At 43.2% G+C, this 19,040-nt stretch overlaps 1 protein-coding gene across 3 annotated transcripts in view; it reads right to left on the bottom strand.

The window, feature by feature from the left end:
* STAB2 (stabilin 2) overlaps nucleotides 1-19,040 on the bottom strand; it is an 87,528-nt gene that overhangs the window by 13,597 nt on the left and 54,891 nt on the right. For 2 of the 3 annotated variants that reach the window (XM_014937467.1, XM_014937468.1), the window contains exons 40-56: nucleotides 17,635-17,680; nucleotides 16,047-16,123; nucleotides 14,405-14,530; nucleotides 13,791-13,864; nucleotides 11,941-12,012; nucleotides 9,134-9,253; nucleotides 8,645-8,692; nucleotides 7,553-7,636; nucleotides 7,317-7,463; nucleotides 6,788-6,913; nucleotides 6,391-6,450; nucleotides 5,663-5,839; nucleotides 5,491-5,580; nucleotides 4,599-4,745; nucleotides 3,516-3,572; nucleotides 2,894-3,017; nucleotides 1,722-1,871 (exon numbers count right to left, since the gene is read on the bottom strand). In XM_014937467.1, the coding sequence (XP_014792953.1) occupies nucleotides 1,722-1,871; nucleotides 2,894-3,017; nucleotides 3,516-3,572; nucleotides 4,599-4,745; nucleotides 5,491-5,580; nucleotides 5,663-5,839; nucleotides 6,391-6,450; nucleotides 6,788-6,913; nucleotides 7,317-7,463; nucleotides 7,553-7,636; nucleotides 8,645-8,692; nucleotides 9,134-9,253; nucleotides 11,941-12,012; nucleotides 13,791-13,864; nucleotides 14,405-14,530; nucleotides 16,047-16,123; nucleotides 17,635-17,680 (1,725 nt within the window). The remainder of the gene's footprint in view (nucleotides 1-1,721; nucleotides 1,872-2,893; nucleotides 3,018-3,515; nucleotides 3,573-4,598; nucleotides 4,746-5,490; nucleotides 5,581-5,662; nucleotides 5,840-6,390; nucleotides 6,451-6,787; nucleotides 6,914-7,316; nucleotides 7,464-7,552; nucleotides 7,637-8,644; nucleotides 8,693-9,133; nucleotides 9,254-11,940; nucleotides 12,013-13,790; nucleotides 13,865-14,404; nucleotides 14,531-16,046; nucleotides 16,124-17,634; nucleotides 17,681-19,040) is intronic. The other variant, XM_014937469.1, reaches the window with a different exon arrangement.

The following is a 19,040-nucleotide window of genomic DNA, read 5'->3' as shown; positions in this document are numbered from 1 at the left end:
GTTTTTCACCACAAGGCCAGTCAAGCAGTGGGCCAGGCTGTCCAGAGTGGTTGGGTAGTTTCCATCTTTGGAGGTTTGCAAGCGCCATAAGAAAGACCCTGAACAACCTGGTTTGAGCTTGGACCTGACTGTGCTTTGGGTAGGGGGTTGTACTAGTGACCTTCTGAGGTCTCTTCCAACCTGAATTATTCTGTGATTCTATGATTTTATAACTGGCATTCATTCAATGTGCCTCTGAAAATGAAAATGAGTATTGATCTGCACTGTGGTAGCATGGCAAACTTCACAAAGAACTGTGGTGAGGAAGGAGTTAATGGCTGAGCTGAAGACCAAGCCTGATTCTGTCCTAATATGCATCAGCTGCTGGTTGTGGGGAAGCTTTTTAGCCAGAGAGAAGTAAGGTGTGCAGAGAGAAAGTGTTTGGTTGCTGCTTGGGAGAAGGTCTGCCTGAGCAAGGAAATCAAACGTGAGGTTAGTGACGTTTGCTGTAGAACATGGAAAAATTAGCTGTAATTTTCTTTTTTTTTTTAAGTTTTTTTTTTAGATATTTTTATGACTAAAAGTTTCTGAATTCCTTTTGTTCCTTTTATACCTGGGGTATAAAGGTTACCCCTTGTGCCCTGCAACCTGAAGTATGAGGGATTGATTTAATTTGTAAGTGGTGGTTTTTTTCCACTCTTTGGGCCCTGTGATAATAACTTGCATGCTGAGTCCTTCTTAAGGAATTGCTGGTGGCTCTCTGTTTTATAATATAATGAAGTAGCATCCTTTCTTGCCTCATGCCTCTTCCTGAAATATTGTTGTTGAAAGAGGAAAATGATATGGGTTTGGGGAAACTGATGCTCTCAAGATCTGATCCTGCTGAAAAGCAGTTTCACCTTCTGGTTATCTAATTTTTGGCTGACATAAACATGCATTAAAAAGAAGGGTCTATAAAATGCTTTTTCTTTTAGATACCACAATCTATGTTACCCCCTAACACGGTGTATGCTATGTTGTGCTATAAAACTGATTAATTGCAGGTGAGCGTACTCTTGAGCATTGGTATCCAAGCCTAGAGTTTTGCCTCCACGCCCAAGTATATCTGTCTTATAAACCCCACTGTATGTGCATCATGAGCTCTACAGGTGCATGTGGTTAGGATGGAAGGGTTAATGTTGTAAGGTCCCACCTGAAGGCTTTATGTTGGGAAAACATTTCAGTTTAAAGGGTGATATTGGTCCTGGTTCTACCTAGTTTATGTTTAAAACCACAGCAAAATGGATTATGTGAGCAGTTTTTTGGCTGCTGTCTGTCATCACAATCTGCCTTCATCTTGATGTCCTTTTTTTAATCTTCTGTGAAAGTAGTGAGTGGCCTTGGTCTCCTGCAATCCTTGAGGACCCACACTGCTAAAATGCTGTCTTGCTCTCTATATGGGTGGGGAGAAGGCTGTGCTGAGTTGAAAACTTGTTGATGGAGACTCTGTCTCCATTCCCTGTTGCTTATGTACCATATAAAAACAGGAAGAGCCTTGCAGACAAAGCTAAGCAAGCCTCTGCCACCGCTGCTGCCTTCTCCTTCCTTCTGAGATATTGTGCCACCCCTCCAAGTGAGGAGGCCCTTGGGGAAAAATGTTGGTGTTGAAAGGGGGAAGCATTTCTTGGTTTTCTTAACCCATCAATGACAAAATAGTTCAGGTGTGACATGGTCAAAAGGGTGGAAAGGAAACTTAAACGTACGCCTGCAGTTGGAGCCGTATCTGCCTGGCAAGCACAGCTCGCATGAAGTCCCGTTGAAGCCACTGTTGCAGTGGCACTCTCCTGTCCCTGTGTATCCATCATCACAGGAGCCGTGGTTATTGCATGGGGTCTTTGAGCCTCCTGGGCAAGCTGTAAGGTTTAAAAAGCAAACAAAAAAAAGTGTCTGTTTAGCACAAACCCGTGTTTATTCATTGTCACTATTTGTTATTTATTGTTCTGTAAAAATCCTTGCACAGGGGAAGGCCTGTAAAAGCATCTCTGTTGGGGTGTGTAAAAGCAACTGTGTGACTGCAAGCCTTGTGCTCCAAGGTCCTTGACACACTTGTACAACTCCTGTCAGAAAGGTGTTGCAGACCCTTCCAGCCCTGCTCTTACCTGTCTGCTTGCTCATTCAGACCCATCAGTGAATGGCACTTCCCAGCCCATGCCCAAATCCAGCCTTGCTTGGTCACCTCCATGTGTCTGCTGTGGTGAGCCCAATGGGCAGCTCAGGCTGGGCTGGTCAAAATTGCTTGGGACTCTTGGGTGTCTGGCTGTGAAATCCGGACAGAGTGAGCTGGCAGGGCTACATGTGCCTGGACCTGTCTGCCAGCAGAGACCCTGACCCAAATCCTGACCCTACATACTGCAGTGAGAACCTCAGTGGTGTTCCCCGGTGGGGATGGCAGGTGAAGGAGCAGGCATTTCATTAGTCTGTTAACAAACAGCTGGAGATAAAGCCTCCCAAATTGCCTCACACCTAGTTAAAGTTACATTTTCTGAGCTTACACCAGCAGTGTGTGCTTGCTGGTGGCTGGGGAATTGTACACTGTGCCTCTGGTGTGTCTTGGTACCACTGCCATGAGCCTGATGTCCGTCTTTGTGTTGAAAGGAATTTCAGCTGGTGACCATCTAAGACTCACTAGTTTTGGTGACATCAGAGCAGTCTTTACTGGCTATAGGATTCCCTTAGTTTGCTACTAGCATGGAGTTTAAAACTGAGGTGTGAAAAGAGATCATCTGGAGTGGAAAAGCAACAGTACTTTGTGGACTTCATGTCCTGCAACAGCGTTCCCCCATATTGTGGCTGGTCTCTCCTCGTGCCCCCTATCCCTGCTCTTTGTTTTTCAGCTGGCTGTGGGGCTGAACATGCTCAGGGAGGGGGGTCCTACCTTGGCAGTCTGGCCCGAAGTAGCCCTTGCAGCACTTGGCCGTGTGGACGACCATCATGCAGTTCTTGCGGCAGCCGTCCCTCTGCAGCCCGTAGGACTCGTACGTGCACCGGTGGATCCCTTCCTGGGCATCGTGGGTGCCGGCGCAGAGAGGGGTGGGGGGAAAAAGGCAGGAAGATGAGTGCTATGGGGAGGTTTGGTTTGGGTTTGTTGGTTGGTTTTTTTGTTTTTTTTTTTTTTTTTCCCTCTTTAAATCACAGTTTCTGATGTACACCGAATCAAAACATGACATTTGTGAAGAGTGCAGGTGTGAGGCCCCCCTTGTTCTCTTGGATTCCTGGCTTGCTAATCACTGTTAATGAGGATGGAGGGGCTGCTCTGAAGTCAAGCGAAGCCCTCGCTGCAGTGGATGCTGTGTGAGACTGACAAGCATCCCCTGCCATCAGCCTCTGGGTATTTGCTGAGGGACAGCTTTGTCCCCAAGGCTTTATGGCATCACTTTTTTGCTTTTGAGGGTTCTCTTTTTATTTTTTTTTTTCAAAGCAACTTATTCTAGTTCGCTTGTGAGAAGAACAGAGAAGAGCAGGTTAGACTGCTTAAATGCAAGATTTTAATGTATTACCTTTGGTTTTGTCCCTGGAGGGCATTTGGAATTACTGAAACAGCTAACACAATGCCACTGTTATACAAAATGGAAAAGAAAAAAAAGAGTATATTAAAATAATGGCAACAAAAGGCTATTTGACATGGACAAAAAGTCTGTTTTATGAGAGCAGCAAGTATGAGCTGAGTGTAGCCTTATTACACTTGAAACAAATTATAAAAAGCTCTGGAGAAAAGAGAAGAGAATGATCACATAATAGTTGCATTAATTTAGTGTCATGAGCTGCAAGAAAATAGTTTTGATACCAGAATAGGAGTTCTGGAAGAAAAAACTTTGTTCTGGAGTTAAACAAGCAGGGAAGAGATCACGAATATTCTTCAAATACTGATGTGGGCTGCACCAAATCTGGATGTTTAATTTGGAGTACAGGTAAACGGCTACTTCTCGGGAAGCGCTGACCAGATCTGAGGTAATTTATATCTATTTAATTTCATTTAACAAAATCATGAAATGGAAAGTAATGTGAGCAGATAGGATACACCAGTGTTGGTTTCGTAATGGAAATATAAATTCCAATAGGTTTTTTTAAGACTGACTACATAAACTTTTTTTTCCACTTCTAGGTAATTTTTTCATACATTCCTTGATTTCCTGTGCAGGTGGGACAGCAATGCTGTTCCTTTGTAACTGGGAACTTGGTAAATGCAATCTCTATAACCAAATCTGTAGTGTGAATTTGTATTAACTTAAAAGCATGATAGGAAGATCTGTCCTGGCTCAAATTTATGCTTGCATTTGTAAGGTACTGCTCTCACTGAAAACTGGACGGGCTTTGCTAAACTGGTCTTAACTGGAAACCACTTGTCCTGTGTGTTGCTTTAATGTGGATGCAGAATTGCGGTTGTGTGTCTTTGGGGCATCATGCTGTGCTTCTTAACCTTAGCTCTGACCAGTGTGGCAGATGAAGCCAGCCTGAAGTGGTGGGACTCCAACTCCCAAGTGCCAAAGCTGCTGTGAGTGTTGCCCTGGTCTCTGCGAGGGCAGGGTTTGGCCCTTGGGCAGTGTCTTTGCTGGGGTGAGGGACCAAAAAAGGGGACTGACCATGAAATCGACAGTGAAGAAGGTGTCGCAGCGTCCCCCCAGGCTGGGGTCCATCAGCAGGCAGTCGATGCCGTAGGCGATGCCCCCGTCGAACTCCAGCTGCCGCTGCACTATCTTACACTGTCTGTCGTTCAGGAAAAGAGCGCCCTGAGAGATGGGGTGGGGAGAAGGAGCTGTGACACATCACAAGCCAGTATTCCCTGGGGCCAGGCTCAATCCAGGTCCTACTCTGGCGTTAGGGATAACCCTCCTCCCCTCTCAAAACCAATCTGGGGACCCATAGCTGAATGCTGTAACATCACAGGTGGGCAGATCTTTTGCTTTTCCTGGTGGGACAGTGTGTCAGCCCTATGTCCGCAGGTTCACCTTATGCATGTTTAGGCTTAGTCACGTTTTCAGAGGCGGTTGCTTGCCAGGTATGATTTGACACATTTGAAAGGAAAAATGTGCTGCTGTTCTGGCTCGATGGGCTGCATGTCTGCCTGCAATCTTAGCTTGCTAAGTGCTTGCAAACCAGAGTTTGCACACAGGTGCTGTGTTTGTGAGGTTTCTGCCAAAGCCAGATTCACGTAGATAGTTTTCTATTGTGTATTTCACTGTAGATAAAGTTAAAATGTGCTGGTATTTCAGTTTTGAGGTAATTGAGAGCTGTGTTGAGCAAATAGCATCTTACAATAGAGGAAAAATGACAGCTCCAAAGATTCTTGCAAATCATCTAGTTTGCTGAATCTGTTGGGGTGGCTGCCCTGGCTTTCTGGCTGTTGGCATGGAGTGGCAAAGACCAATTGAGTTTTGGCCCTTTCTGGGGGCTGCCCACAGGTACAGTGGGGTCTCTGCATGACTGGGTCCTACAGCAGGGACAAGGGGTGAGTGTGCTGGCAGATTCACTTACAATGTCCTTGTTATCTCCACAGCTAACGCTGAGGTTGGAGCCCTGCAGGGTCTTCAATGCGGTGGAGTCGGGGAGCTGGTAGGCCAACACCTGGGCAGGAAACAGGGGAAATGCACGGGTCTGGGCTTGCGTGTCTTAGCCTTGGCAATGTTCCTAAAAAGCAAGGGCTTACCGCAGCATCACGGACAATGTGGAATTTGAGGTACTGCACCAATTTGTCCGTGTTGGACTTCTTGAAGAGGAAGTCCTGCTGCTCCTGTGGCAGCCCACGGATAGCTGCGTCTGTGGGCCAGAAGAGCGTGACGGGTTGGTGAATAGGGTCGTTGATCAGCCCAAATAGGTTGTTTTTCTGCAACATAACAAGAATTGGGGTGGAAGATTAATGCTCCTTCTAAAATGACATTGACCCTATGGGGTGAATGTTTGGTACAACTGGGATGCAGTAGCCTGTGGGCTGCCTGGTCACCAGCTTGCAAACACTCTGACTTTAAACACCAGATGCCTGAGTTGAGCTGCCCATGTTGAGTTATGTGACCAAACTTTCAGAAGTGCTGCATCACCCAGGGCTGCCCGCTGAAAGTGAGGCTGACATCCCAACTTTGGGCTTGAAGAGCCAAAGTTTGAGTCGGCTATGACTACTTAATTTGACATGGTAGGACAGAGCTGGGTGGGGCTGGGAAAGGTGGCTGTGGGTCTGCTTGACATCCCCCCCACCTCTATGGGAGAGGGGCCAAGTGGTGACGAGGGTTGTCACGTACTGTGTTGTGAGCCTGTAAGCCCTTTGACTCCACTGATCACCATCCTGCTGGTAATGCCATGTCTGTGCTTATGTCTTTAAAAAACCCAACAACCAAGTGTTTAAAACCTTTGTGCAATGGCTGCTGTCTCTTGCGTCCTTACCTCTAGCAAACTGCTGAACAGGATGTATCCGTGTTTGGCTGCAACTATTTTAAGGCTTTCCTACAAAGAAAGAAATTTCAGTAATTTATCTAATAAATATATTATATGGGTATTTAAAAAGCAGATATTAGCTTGCTTTCCCCATAAGTAATTTGTTGTTATGAAATCAAAGCCCCTGTAAAAGCCCTGTGCAGAAGTTCTCTTGTACTGTTCTTACTATAACTGAAATTCCTGAATGAATTTTAAACACAACAATTTATTCAGCAGTTTCAAATAATTTTGGTGTAAGGTCTGTACTTATTTGTATAACTCTTCTTCTTGGTAACTTGCATGATTTACATCTAGCAGTAGCTGTGGAAAAGCCCCTGGGGTGACCATGGCTATGAGTTACACATACCTTCTTAAGGGGGTAATCCTGCATATGTGATGGGACCAGAATTTGGTTTATGACATGGATCACACCATTTGTGCCAACAGCATCACTGATTATAACTTCAGCTTTGTTGTTCAAAACCAGCGAGTTCTAGAAAGGGAGTAAAAAAAAAACATTTTTTGTGGAACCTTGTGGGAGGATGAGGCCAATGCCAAATGTCTTTGATATGGGGAGCCCAGATCATCCTTTCTTTGCAGTAAACAGTAGCTTCAGTTTTAATAAATTTCCCTTTGCTTTTTCAAACTCTGATTGTGCTCATAATACCAGAGTCTGAGGGTAAAATAAGTGGTGTCAAAGCAAGGGTTGTACAGCTCTACTGTTTGTACAGTAAGTGAGTGCTGAACACTTCAGCTGAATGAGCAATCTTCTTTGAATGTTATTCATTTATTTTTGTGCATCAGAGGAGGAAAGAGAACCATTCAGGTTTTTTAAAAAAAGCTGAAGGAGAGCAGACTTTTATTATTTTGTCTCTTGCCTCTTCATGCTCTGTTACCTGAGAGTAGCTGATGTGTATTGGGTCCCCTTGGAGAGAGGTGATGTTGGTGACTGTTGTCAGGTCCTTATACAACAGCCTGGCACAACCAACCATGTGGTACCGAATGACCTGAGCCATCACTCCTCTGGCAATCCAGTTCTTGACCTGCAGCAGGAAGTGGAGAAGCAGTTGAGAGGCATCTGAACCCAAAAACTCATGGTCGGCTCACCAAAAACTTCTGGCTTCTTACTTACTCGTGGGTCGCTGTTGAGTACGTCGGTGCGTGGTACAAACAGAGTGAAAGGGCCAGGGCCTGAAAGATCTCTGATAGACAAGGCCTGCCAAATTTGAGAGGACAAAGAAGTAATGAGTCATTAATGCTTGTAATGTCACCAGCCCTGTCTGTGGCCACTGCCCATGGCTATCAAATGGAAGACTTTGGCTTATAACCAAGTCTCCATTTCCTCTGCAATAACGAATAGGAAAAAGCTCTCAACCAACACTAAATGTAGGGAGGATGGAGAGGGCTGTTGCCTCCTGGGTGAAGAAAGATGAATAAACCCTTTCATCTTGAGATAAGTAGTAAAGAGTGGATATATGTATGTGTTGGTACATGCATTTAGCTGATACCTGGTTGGTTGTACCTAGGAGTAGGTTAATTACTGTTAGAGGTATAAATGGACCTGAGATATTGCAGGCACTTTCCAACGACCACTGACAAATCAAAATAAGAAGAGAGCTCTGCCAGAGTAAGAGGAACTCATCCATCTACCATGGTAGTGAGACTGAAGGTAGAATATGAGCCTAGCATGCCAGTGTACAAATTCCTGCTGCCCTGAAACTCAGGCTAAATGGAGAATTACTACTGCCAGTCTCCAAAAATCAGTGAGAATTGAGGGTGCACACTGGCTGTCTAGCAAGAGAGAGCAGCATGCTGTGATGTTTCAGAGGGGAAACTGGAAAGAGCATCGCAGTTTGGAAATGTAGCAGGGGTAGGAGAAGAACAGTATTTTCTCACATCAGACTTCATGAGAGATGTGCTGGAAGAGTCAGACTGTGAAGAGGTGAAAGCTTCAGTTTTGTGCCTGGTCTGGGGGCCCTATGTTTCCCCAGGATCTTGATCTTTATTATTAATTCTCTGGAGGTTTTAATGGCAGTTAATAGTTTAAATAAGTGGCTGGCGATCCAAATCCATTTCCAACTAAGTTGACAGATGCCAGATGTACATGACAGATTCATACGTGCTCCCTGTCCCTATCCTTGAGGAAAAAAACCCAACAAACCACCAAAAAAACTTGGGAAATGCCACATCCCTCCCCTCCAAAAAATACTTGACCTTTTCTTACCTCTAAGTGGAAGTAAAACCTAGATGTGTTGGAGTCCCTGATAAGTTCCTGCAATCAAGAACAAGACTTCATAACAGTGCTGCAAACATGAGGCAACTTCTGTGGAGTGCAAACAAATGTAGCACTTGGGAAAGAAAGAGAACTTCTGGCTTGGAATAAATACTGCCCATCTGCATTGCTCCTGTTCTTTTCTAACCTTGCTCTATCAAAGAACAGGCATGTTTGAAACTAAAACTCCCTGGTACTGCCATCATAATCATTGCCTATCAGTTGTTTATTTGTGGTGGTTTTTTTTTTTGGGTGGGAAAGGTTATCTTGCAGCATCCTGTTCCTATTCCTCATTTCTTGGACTCGGATTATTTCAAATTCTAGGGTACATTTGCCTTTTTTTTTTTTTATGAAAAATTGGCATGTTTCAAGAGACAACCATTGTTTTTAAATGAATATCTGAAGAGAAATAAAGGCCAGAAAACACATGTGGCACTTTACCTGGGCAATATTGCCTCGGCACTTAAATCCATCCCCAATGTAGTTCTCTCTGCAGGTGCAGGTCCTTTCTGTCTGCTCGGTGTCATTACAGATGGCAAATTCACTGCAGCCTCCATTATTCTTGTAAGATAAAATTTTAAAATAGTTAAAATAGCTAATTCCTTCATTGCCAGGTATACAAATTGATTTGAGTTCTTTTTTTTTTTTCACATGTGCATAGTTTAGACTTAATCCCAAAAGTGTTTTGAAACCAGATCTTACTGCAACTTCTGATGGCATATATGTTCTTGCAAACAATAAAGGGCATTTGGGATTCATAAGAAATAACTCTCCTTTTATGCAGAGGATGTAGTTTCAACTCTATGATTCTATGACTCCTTCCTTGTATCTTTGTTTCATGGTGCTATAAGGATCCAAAAGGTTTCCAGGCAGGTTTCATTCTGGACCTTGGGGATGAGGCTTAGCTGGTCTGTTGAGGCAGCATTGATGTATAATGAAGAGAACTATTTACAACTGTAAATCACTTTTATGGTGCTAGGAGCCTGGATTTTTAGAGGAGCATTAGCATAGGACTTCTATTGTTCTTCGATGGCCTTGGACAGCTGGACCAGGGACCTGCCACACATTCTGTCCTCTAAAACATCTCTTTTCTGCTCCTGGGTGCACCACCAGTGCAACCTAAGGCTAGGAGCAGCAGATGGATCTCGCCTGGCCACCTGCTCCAGGAAGCTCTCTGTGCTAAGGGGAGATGCTCCTCATTCAGAAGCAGCATGCTTGGGTTCAGAGCTCTGCCCAGCCACCAGTAGGTTCTCACCAGTTAGAATCTCATTTTGCAAATGCATTTCTATCCTGGACTAAACAGCAACTCAGGAGAAACTGAGAAGCCACCTTTATTTTTCTTTCTTTGTGCTCGTTTCATTGTGTCTTTTCTGCTGCTGGTCATCTTGGGGATCCTTTCCCATGAGCCACGAGTGGGAGCAGAAGCTCCTTTGGGAGTCCCCAGCAGGGTCTGACTTGATATGCCATAGTGAGTATTGACTGTAAATAGTGGGCTTGCTTTTTATTTGGCTAGCTTTAGGTGGACTGTTGACAATTGTGGGTTTATCATAACTTCCAGTGAAGCTTTGCTGCACAGAAGTTTGGCTGTAGTGAAACCAGATTAACCTTTTTTTATTATGTAATTGGCTGGCATAACTAGTTAAGCGGTAGCAGAGTTGCTAGAACAAGATATAGGGAAAAACAAAATCATAAGAAGCATTGGATCGTAACTTTGAGCTCACCTTCCTCTAGCTTCTGGTTTTTTTGCCTTTGCTCTTTCCTCTCTGCAACCTTTCAAGGTTAGAGAAACTCTGCTGGCAGGCTGGGCTGGGAGGGTGAGAATTATTGTCGCTGCACTGGGAGCACAAGGGATTAATGTGCACGGGAGAGTGGATGTGTCCCTGCTGCAGCTTGCCAAGAAGCAAGAGTGATGCAGCTGGTGCAGAGCACTGTGTTCCTTGCAAGTAGGTGGCTTGCAGTGTGTGAGTTAGCCTGCATTAAATGAATGTGCTAATTCTCAGCCTGAAGAGGTAAGTGAGGAGCAGAATGAGGAATGCCACAGGAAGCCCTGTGTTACATGTTGTGTAGGGAAAGGAGGGAAAAGGTTTCTGTGGAGAAACCTTGTTTTTCATTCTTTTTTTTTTTTATTAATACTTTTAACTTCCCCATCAAGAGAGGTTTTCATCCTCCCACCCCATCTCCTGTTTGACTTTTCACTAACCCACCTCTGCTGCAGCTTGTGGTGTTGCTATCCTGTATGATGCATCCACAGGGATGCATTTGGGATGCAGCCTACACAGGGCTCTGTTCTCTGACTGCTCCGTGGGAGCTCTGCCCTAAGTGAGCCTGCAGGCTGGGACCTCTGCAGGAGACTTCTACTCCAGGGAGTCCAGGCATGCCTGGGCCCCTGAGCCTGGGTTGTCCCAACACGGATTTCACTGAAAATGACTCAGCAATGAGAGGACTTTGATACTCCGATTTGTCAATAAAAATTTCAGACTGAGGAGAGGACGTGCCTACTGGCACTGAATTGTTTCTCTTGTTCAGGCTACACAGATATGGTCACAAATCACACCAGAGGACTTAATGACAGGAGATTATTCAAAATAAATAGGGGTTTTGGTCTGCTGTAGGCTATTCTTTTGGTTCCCAATCACCTACCTCCTAGAAGAGCTAGAACTGGCCCCTGAGCATCAACAGTCTGAACATTTGATTATTTTTTTAAATTACTTTTTTACATTTTACATTACAGTTAACACTTCTCCTTTTTTTTTTCTTGCTTGAACCAAGCTCTCTAAATGTCTTGCCTAGAAGCTACATTCCCTCCCCTGCCCCCCATAGTAACAGAAATGTTGTTAAGCCCTCTGGGTCCCAAACACAAATTTAGATGGTGGCTCTTCATGTGAATTCTAGCAATGACAAAAAAAATCTGTTGAGAAGACATGACTTTTAACACTATAGAGTAGGGTTTGTTTCTCTAGATCTAAAGTGGTTTTGGTGGTGTGCTTTTGTATCTTTAAGACCCAATAATGAGTCCAGGCCCTCACTTGTTCTATGTGCAAGTTGTGGTCTCCAGGAAAAGCCGTTCCTGTGTGTGTAGTGATGGAACTAAAGTGCACACATTTTAAAATTAGCTAAGTTAACATAAGTGGTTTTTGGGTATAGAAAGTCCCAGATCTACACATCTAACTTAGTTTTGAATGCATACAAAATCCAAAAGCATATAATTATAACAAGACTTGAAATAGTCTCCTTATAGGGATACTTACTTGTGAACACAGACTGATATATGTGCATCTTTTACCATCTCCAGAGTATCCCTTCAAACAATTACATACTGCCTACAAAGCAAAACAAGAAAATATGTATACATGGAAAGACGTTTGACTATTTTCAGCACACTTTTATATTTAATGTACTTTTTTGCCAGTTTATTTCATAGTGATATGCTCTACATCCCTTCCGCAGCAGTTTCTTAGACAACATGAGCAGTTGTAGACTGAGGTTGGGGAATAACAAATGCCAAGAGGCTCTGCCAATCCATCTCTTGTTTCTTTGCCACCCTGGCCATTTGAAAAGACCCCTCTGACACCTACACACAGTCATCTTACTGGCAAAACAGGCTAAACCCCTAATTTGTTTCCCTCATCTTACTTGCATAGGTTGGTATTCCTCCCTCTTCTGTTTCCTTCCCCTGTTTTTTTAAGTGCTGAAACATATCTTCAAAACACTTGTAATTGTGTCCTGATGTTACTGACAGCTTCCCATGCAGTGTTAATGCATTTGACACATCAAGATTATTGTTTTGCACTTGCTGTTACCCCAAAGAGGGAAAATTAACATGGCTGCAAAGAAATTACTTATCTTCCTCTCCAATTCACTGCTTAATAGTTCTCAATTTAGAATTCACTTTTAATATGTAAGAGATTGAATATTCAAGGAGATTTCTGCAGAAGAAATAAAACCAGCGGGCAGTGTAATAGCAGTGTTCTATGTATCTGGATGACTGAAAGCACTACAGAAAGCAGACTCATTTCTGTCCTATAAATTTGGCTCTGCTGCAATGGGATTTTGTAGAGGAGGTTATTACTCTATTGTTAACCGTATTCACATGGGTAAGGAAGTATAGATAATCACGTTGTAGCTACTACTTCCATCCCCAATGAGGGCATGTGGAAGAAAATAGCCATGACCTGTCTTGTCTGGAGGGATGGGGAAGGGAGTTACGCACCCTATGCTTCCAGCAGAAAAGTATTTACTTGCCAAAAACAGTCCAGGCACAGAGCTAATTGATCAGTATTGGCAAAAAGAGCTGATGGGGTTATTGCCCCTCCTGTCCCTGGACAGCTGGAAAGCAGGAGGTGGCCTCTGAGTCCTGGTCCCTCTTTCCTGCATTGCTCCTGAAGAACTACTGTTGTGCAGTGCTTGCAGGAGGATTACAGTCCTGCTGATAGGCAATATGAAACTAGAGGGGAATGATAAGAAGTGCTGCAACCAGGGAGTTCAGCTGCTTCTGAAACTGTTAGGAAAAATAGAAACGCTAATCTGTGCCACTTGATTGCCCAGGCCAATTTGCTTCACCTTTCTCCCTTAGTTCTTTTATATTTCTTTCTTTTTGGAGAGTATGTGGTACTTCTGTGTGGGAGATGCAGAACAGCAGAGGAGCGAGTGGATGCTGGTGTGCTGTAACCCCTATGCTAGAACTATGATTCAGGTCATTTTGTTTCCTTGTGGATATGTTTGAGTTATGCTGGGAGGAGGGCTGAAATGAATTTTTTCCATGGACAGTTTCTATAACAATAAAAGAAACAGTATCTGGCAATACTTTCAAACTGTCAGGTTTTCACATCAAAACCTCCCAAAGGAGAAAAACAACCACTTGAAACAGCAAAACACTGCTTTCCTCTGCACTTCTGGATTTCTTTTACTGAAATTAATTTTTTCATGTTTGTCCACACTCCCCCTCAAATACCTTTTTGAGAGAAGCATATACTTTTCAGAATTTCTGTTATGAAATCCACTTTTCCATGTAAAAACAGAGATGAGATGAGGAAGTCTTTCTTTACCCAAATGTAAATAGTTGGTCAGTCTTATATTTCTGCAATGACAAAGTACTCACTTGATTGGGTCCCGTCTGCGTGCATTCTGCATTTCTATCGCATCCACCGTTGTTCTCCAGACAAGGGTTGATTTCTTTATAAAACAGAAACAGTGTAATAAAGAGTGATTGCTGAAAACCCAAGAAAGGAGAATTTTAAGTAAATCATACTTAGGAATGCAGATTTATGACAACTGTGAATCAATGAAACTCATTCCCTTAGCTACTTAATACCTCGGTCTAGGTCTTGCAGTTGTCTTGGTGAAGACCAAAACCTTGCCGTCAGCATTTCTAAAACTATACCTGGGGGAGGTATGGTACAACAATGTCTAAAAGTCTTAAAGTTTGCAATGTTCAGAGGAGCGTGAGTGTATCAACCTGCTGAAGATGGTTGGGATCCTTGTTGAGAAGCAGATCTTTTTTTAATAGGCTTTGGTGTCACACCATGCTTCTGTAGTTGCATGGTTTGCCAAGTAGTATCAACCAAGTGGCTCGTAGAGATGCCTTTGGCATCAGGGTCTCTAGTATCAGGAAACTGTACTTCTGGGTCTCAGTGGGAGAATGATCTTCTACCTATGGGAGAGCTCATTCCTGTAGCTCCCCTCCTTGTGATGCATGAGACACTGAACCCTTACCGATGCAGACGACTCCATCTCCGGTGTACCCAGCATTGCAGACGCACACTCTGTTGCCAGGCGTTGTTCTTCTGCACTCTGCTTTGGTGGAACAGCCACCGTTGCTGGTCTCGCAAGCATCAATAGCTGAATGGTGACAACAACCCAGATAAAAACAGTGTGTTTAAATAGTGTTTTGCTTTTCAGGTTAAGCTGTCTCTACTTTTCAAAGAGATTTGCTAACGTTTTCTGAGCACAGAACCTTTCTGATTTAAGAGGCCATGCTTATGAAATCTTTAGTGCCAGTTATTTAATACATCTTGTTGATTACAAGAGGGAAAGTAGAGAAGGTGCTTCTAGCCTGGAAGGTAAGAATTCATCCAGGACTGACTTTCAGTAACTTCCTATCTGCTCATTCCAACCAAGCACCAAAAAGGGACATTTGTGTTCTTCTCTAGATTAAATGGTCATTTGAAGATTTCCCTTAGCTTGCCTCTTTTTGCCTACAGATCAAATGGCCTTCTCTTGTGGGAGGTCTGGTGTGTAACACCACTCAGCCTCTTCCTGTGGCAAAAAGTCCTGGTTGTTACTCAGATACTTGTGCCATTACTGTAACTCTGGATGAGTGAGAAGCTGGCAAATTGAGCTTCCTTGGGTTACCCCAAGAGCAGGGAGGGAGCCTTTTCTGAGCTTCAGTGTGAATCAGATCAGCCCAAATGTTGCTTTAGTTTTTGCTTCAAATGACTTCAAATTGCTGTTTCAGCAGCTGTAACAGCCAGACTGGGGAGATGACTTGTCCTGTAATTGATTTTGCCTATGAGTCCTGTATAAGGGAATAATGGTGAGTGGAGAGCCCCTATGGGTGACCTGTGTCACCCAGCTCTTCCTGCACATGGGGAATTTCCCACCAGCAGATTAAAATGGATTTGGTTGATTTGTGCCAGAAGAGAAAATGAAAGCAGCCAGCGTAAGAGTGCTAAAATCTTGGATTAGGACCCTGCCAGCCATTGTAACTAGACAAATACGCTTCTGTTCCCAAGAGAATTAGTATTTTAATCAGTTTAAGATTAAGTAAAACAACTGTAAAATTAATCACAATCACTGTAGCCGGAAGCAGTCTATTTTATAAGTCTGGATATCCCTGACTCTTGGAGGGACACCTAAGATAAGCTGCAGTTGGCCCTTTCTGAGGGTTTCTCAGATCTCTCTGGTCTGAAGAAGTTGGTTTTACCACCCTAGAAATCTGTGCAAATTTAGAAAGCTGAGGAAGCAGTAGGGTTTAGAGCTTCCAATAGCTGGAAGTACTATTGTATCCTGAATTGGCATCTCTTCACTGGGCTTTGTTGAGAAAAGGAGTAAAAGTCATAATCCAGGTTTCATTACTCTGCAAACAATAGGGCCTGGGTTGTGCACAGCATGTTCCCTTTTCTCTGGTCTCCCTTAGCACAATGCCCCACAACCTGGCGATTTTGAGCTCTTTGTTTTGTATGAATCTGCACCTGTTGGGCTTTTACTTCTTTTGAGCAAACTGGCAGCAGTTCTTGCTTTTTAACTGGTGCATAAGGAAGTGCTCGTCTCTCACGAGCTCCATCATGACCACAGAGCGCTTCAAGGATGGTTTTTGTTTTTTTTTTCACAAGGGAAGAAATAAAAGTCCACTTGCCTGTGCAGAACGTCCCGTTGCCCTCGAACCCAGCTGCACACTTGCAATAGGCAGTGCCATTTGACAGGAGAAGGCAGCTAAAGTAGTAAAAGGAGGGAGATGACATTTAAAAAAAAAGAAGAAAAAATAAACTAGGTCTTCTGTACAGCCCTTGTTTTTTTCATTGTTCCAAAGGTAACACCACATAGAAATAACAAGGCATTTAACCATATGGTATGATGTAGTTACAACCATGAAAATGAACATAGTCAGACAAAGCTTTCCAAATGTATTTTTGATGTATTATTTTAAGTATTAAAAATGCACACTTTGGACATCAAGTGTTGTTTTTTCTCATGCAGAACTCCAGAAGTTGCATTCCTGCTCACCCAAAAAACTGTGCACAGACTTTTTGTTTGTGTGCACGTGATTTATTGAGGGATGCAGAAGAAATGATGTGCCAGGGTGGGAGCTAGGCATTCGGGTCCCCTGGGTTCAAGTTTATGGATTTATATTTTTTTTTTGTTTGTTGACAGTTTGACCTTCTGTGTGCAAGTGTGGGTTTACTGCCCCATGAGCTCTGTATAATACAGGAGTTGCTCCCTGTTGTCACCCAGGGACAATGTCACAACAAAGCCAGCACAATCCTGTCCTTCCCCCAACTCTCCTGCCATGCCTGCGTCTATCCTTGTGCCTACAGGGGTACGGCAGTGGATGAATAAGGCTCAAGAAAAGGACAGTCTGCTTTTCCTGCCAGAAACACAGTCTTGATGTGGGCACGTGTGGGATCCCCCTGAGCCAACTTGAGAGTGGAGTTTTGGCAAAAAAGCCTGGTAAAATATCGCTGCTGTGAACTGCAGTTCACAAACATGTGGGGAGAGAATGATCTACTACATCTGGGGAAAAAAGGTTTTTCCCCTCTGGTTTCTCTGCTCCTACAGAAGAGCTGTGGCTGAAAATAGAGTCTTTGCATCCACCTCTTCTTGTTCTTTAAATGTCTTGGGTAATGTAAATCCTGCTGTCTGGTCAATGATGGGGGCATGTGTAATTTAGTAAATGGCTCAGTGGGGGTGACTTGCTCCTTTGGAAACTGGTTAGTGTCCCAATACTGGTGCTGGACCACCAAGAGCATTTTTTTTTTAAATGTTTTGATGTGAATAGGAGAGCTGTTGTCAAGTGAAGTTGTCTTTGGTGAAGTCTCTAGTGCTGATGGCATTTCTCAATTATATGTGTGGAGATGGATGGTGGAAATAAGAGAGATGGGTAAAGGCCACCTTAGAAACCCGGCTTTGTGCTTAGCCTTCACCTGCCCTCTTGTTCTCTTTAGTGCTGCAGGCTCTATTGTTCTGTGTAATGCATGGTAGGGTGTCTCAGGTAGGATTTTTTTTTTTTTCATCCCCACAAAATCTTGTTTCCCCTTTTAACATGCACATTTCAAACTTTTTGACCTAATAACTGAATATGTTACATTAACATCACCCCTTATCTCTGTGGTGGAAAACACAACTTATCTATGCTGCTGAGAAATCTTCATAAAGAATAAGACAGTGGCTTGCAAGAGATTCCCTTTTTCTCCCCCCTCCTCCAAATAAGTGGATTTCATGCATACTTAGCACTGGTATGGCACGAGGCATTACATGCGTCATCTTTGATTTCTGCAAGAGGAGAGAAAAAAAAAAAAGAAAGAGGGATCAGAACCTTTTGGGTGAATATTCTTCTAGTGTCCCAGTCTTTTGCTCCCTCCATGCAGAGCTGGAGTCTGAGTTCTGCACCAGACAACCACTCTCTCGGTCTGTATAGAGACTCCATCTTTACTGATCAGTGGGTACCACCTTAAATTCAGTTGTGAAGAAGAGGCATTGCCAGGAAACATTTCACCTGTTGTCATTTATATTTACTCTAAGTTTTGTACATTATTAGTTTAATTATATAAGTATAGGTTTTCCACAGGAACTGAAACTTGATCAGATACAGCAACTATATATCTCACAACAAGAAAGACATTGAAGTGCTGGAGCGGGTCCAGAGAAGGGCAACGAAGGTGATGAGGGGTCTGGAGAATAAATCTTATAAGGAGCATCTGAGGGAACTGGGATTGTTTAGCCTGGAGAAAGGGAGGCTTGGAGCGGGTCCAGAGAAGGGCAACGAAGGTGATGAGGGGTCTGGAGAATAAATCTTATAAGGAGCATCTGAGGGAACTGGGATTGTTTAGCCTGGAGAAAGGGAGGCTTAGGGGAGACCTTATCAGTCTCTACAACTACCTGAAAGGTGGTGGTAGTGAGGTGGGGGTTGGTCTCTTCTCCCAAGTCACAGGGGATAGGACAAGAGGAAATGGCCTCAGGTTGCACCAGGGGAGGTTCATAATGGATATTAGGAAAGAATTTCTTCATGGAATTAAGCATTGGAATAGGCTGCCCATGAAAGTGATTGAGACACCATCACTGGTAGTATTTAAAAGATAAGTAGACGTAGTGCTTAGAGATACTGTTTAGTGATGTTTTTTTGTCAGCGTTAAGTTGATGGTTGGACTAGATGATCTGAAAGGTCCCTTCCAACCTAGGTGATTCTATAATTCTATATCAACTCTTTAACTATAAAGTTAATTTCATTACTATTTTTTCCTGAAGCAAATTTAAATCAGTTATTGAATGCTATTAATAATGCGTATACATTTTATTTTTATTTTTAAATTTTTAAATTTTAAATTTTTATTTTTTATTTTATGTAGAGTTCTGAAATTTATTTAATACATTTTAATTATGTCTAACTAAAATATAACCTTATGGAATATAGGAGCTGTATTAAACCAACACAAAATGTTTTACTTGCTAATTAATGTTTATTGTATTAGCAGGAACATAATTTGATATCATCCAGTGTGGTATAGCTCAATTGAATTGTTGAAGCATTTGAGAGGCTTTTGGTCAGAGGATCAAAATGTTCTAGGTAACTGCAAAATGTATAGCACTAACAAATGGGATATTCTTGGGACAGGCACAGGGTGATACAGTTAGA

Source organism: Calidris pugnax, unplaced genomic scaffold (genome assembly GCF_001431845.1).
Source record: "Calidris pugnax isolate Ruff unplaced genomic scaffold, ASM143184v1 scaffold1, whole genome shotgun sequence".
NCBI classification, from domain to species: domain Eukaryota; kingdom Metazoa; phylum Chordata; class Aves; order Charadriiformes; family Scolopacidae; genus Calidris; species Calidris pugnax.
This window is presented reverse-complemented; position numbering and strand designations above follow the sequence as displayed.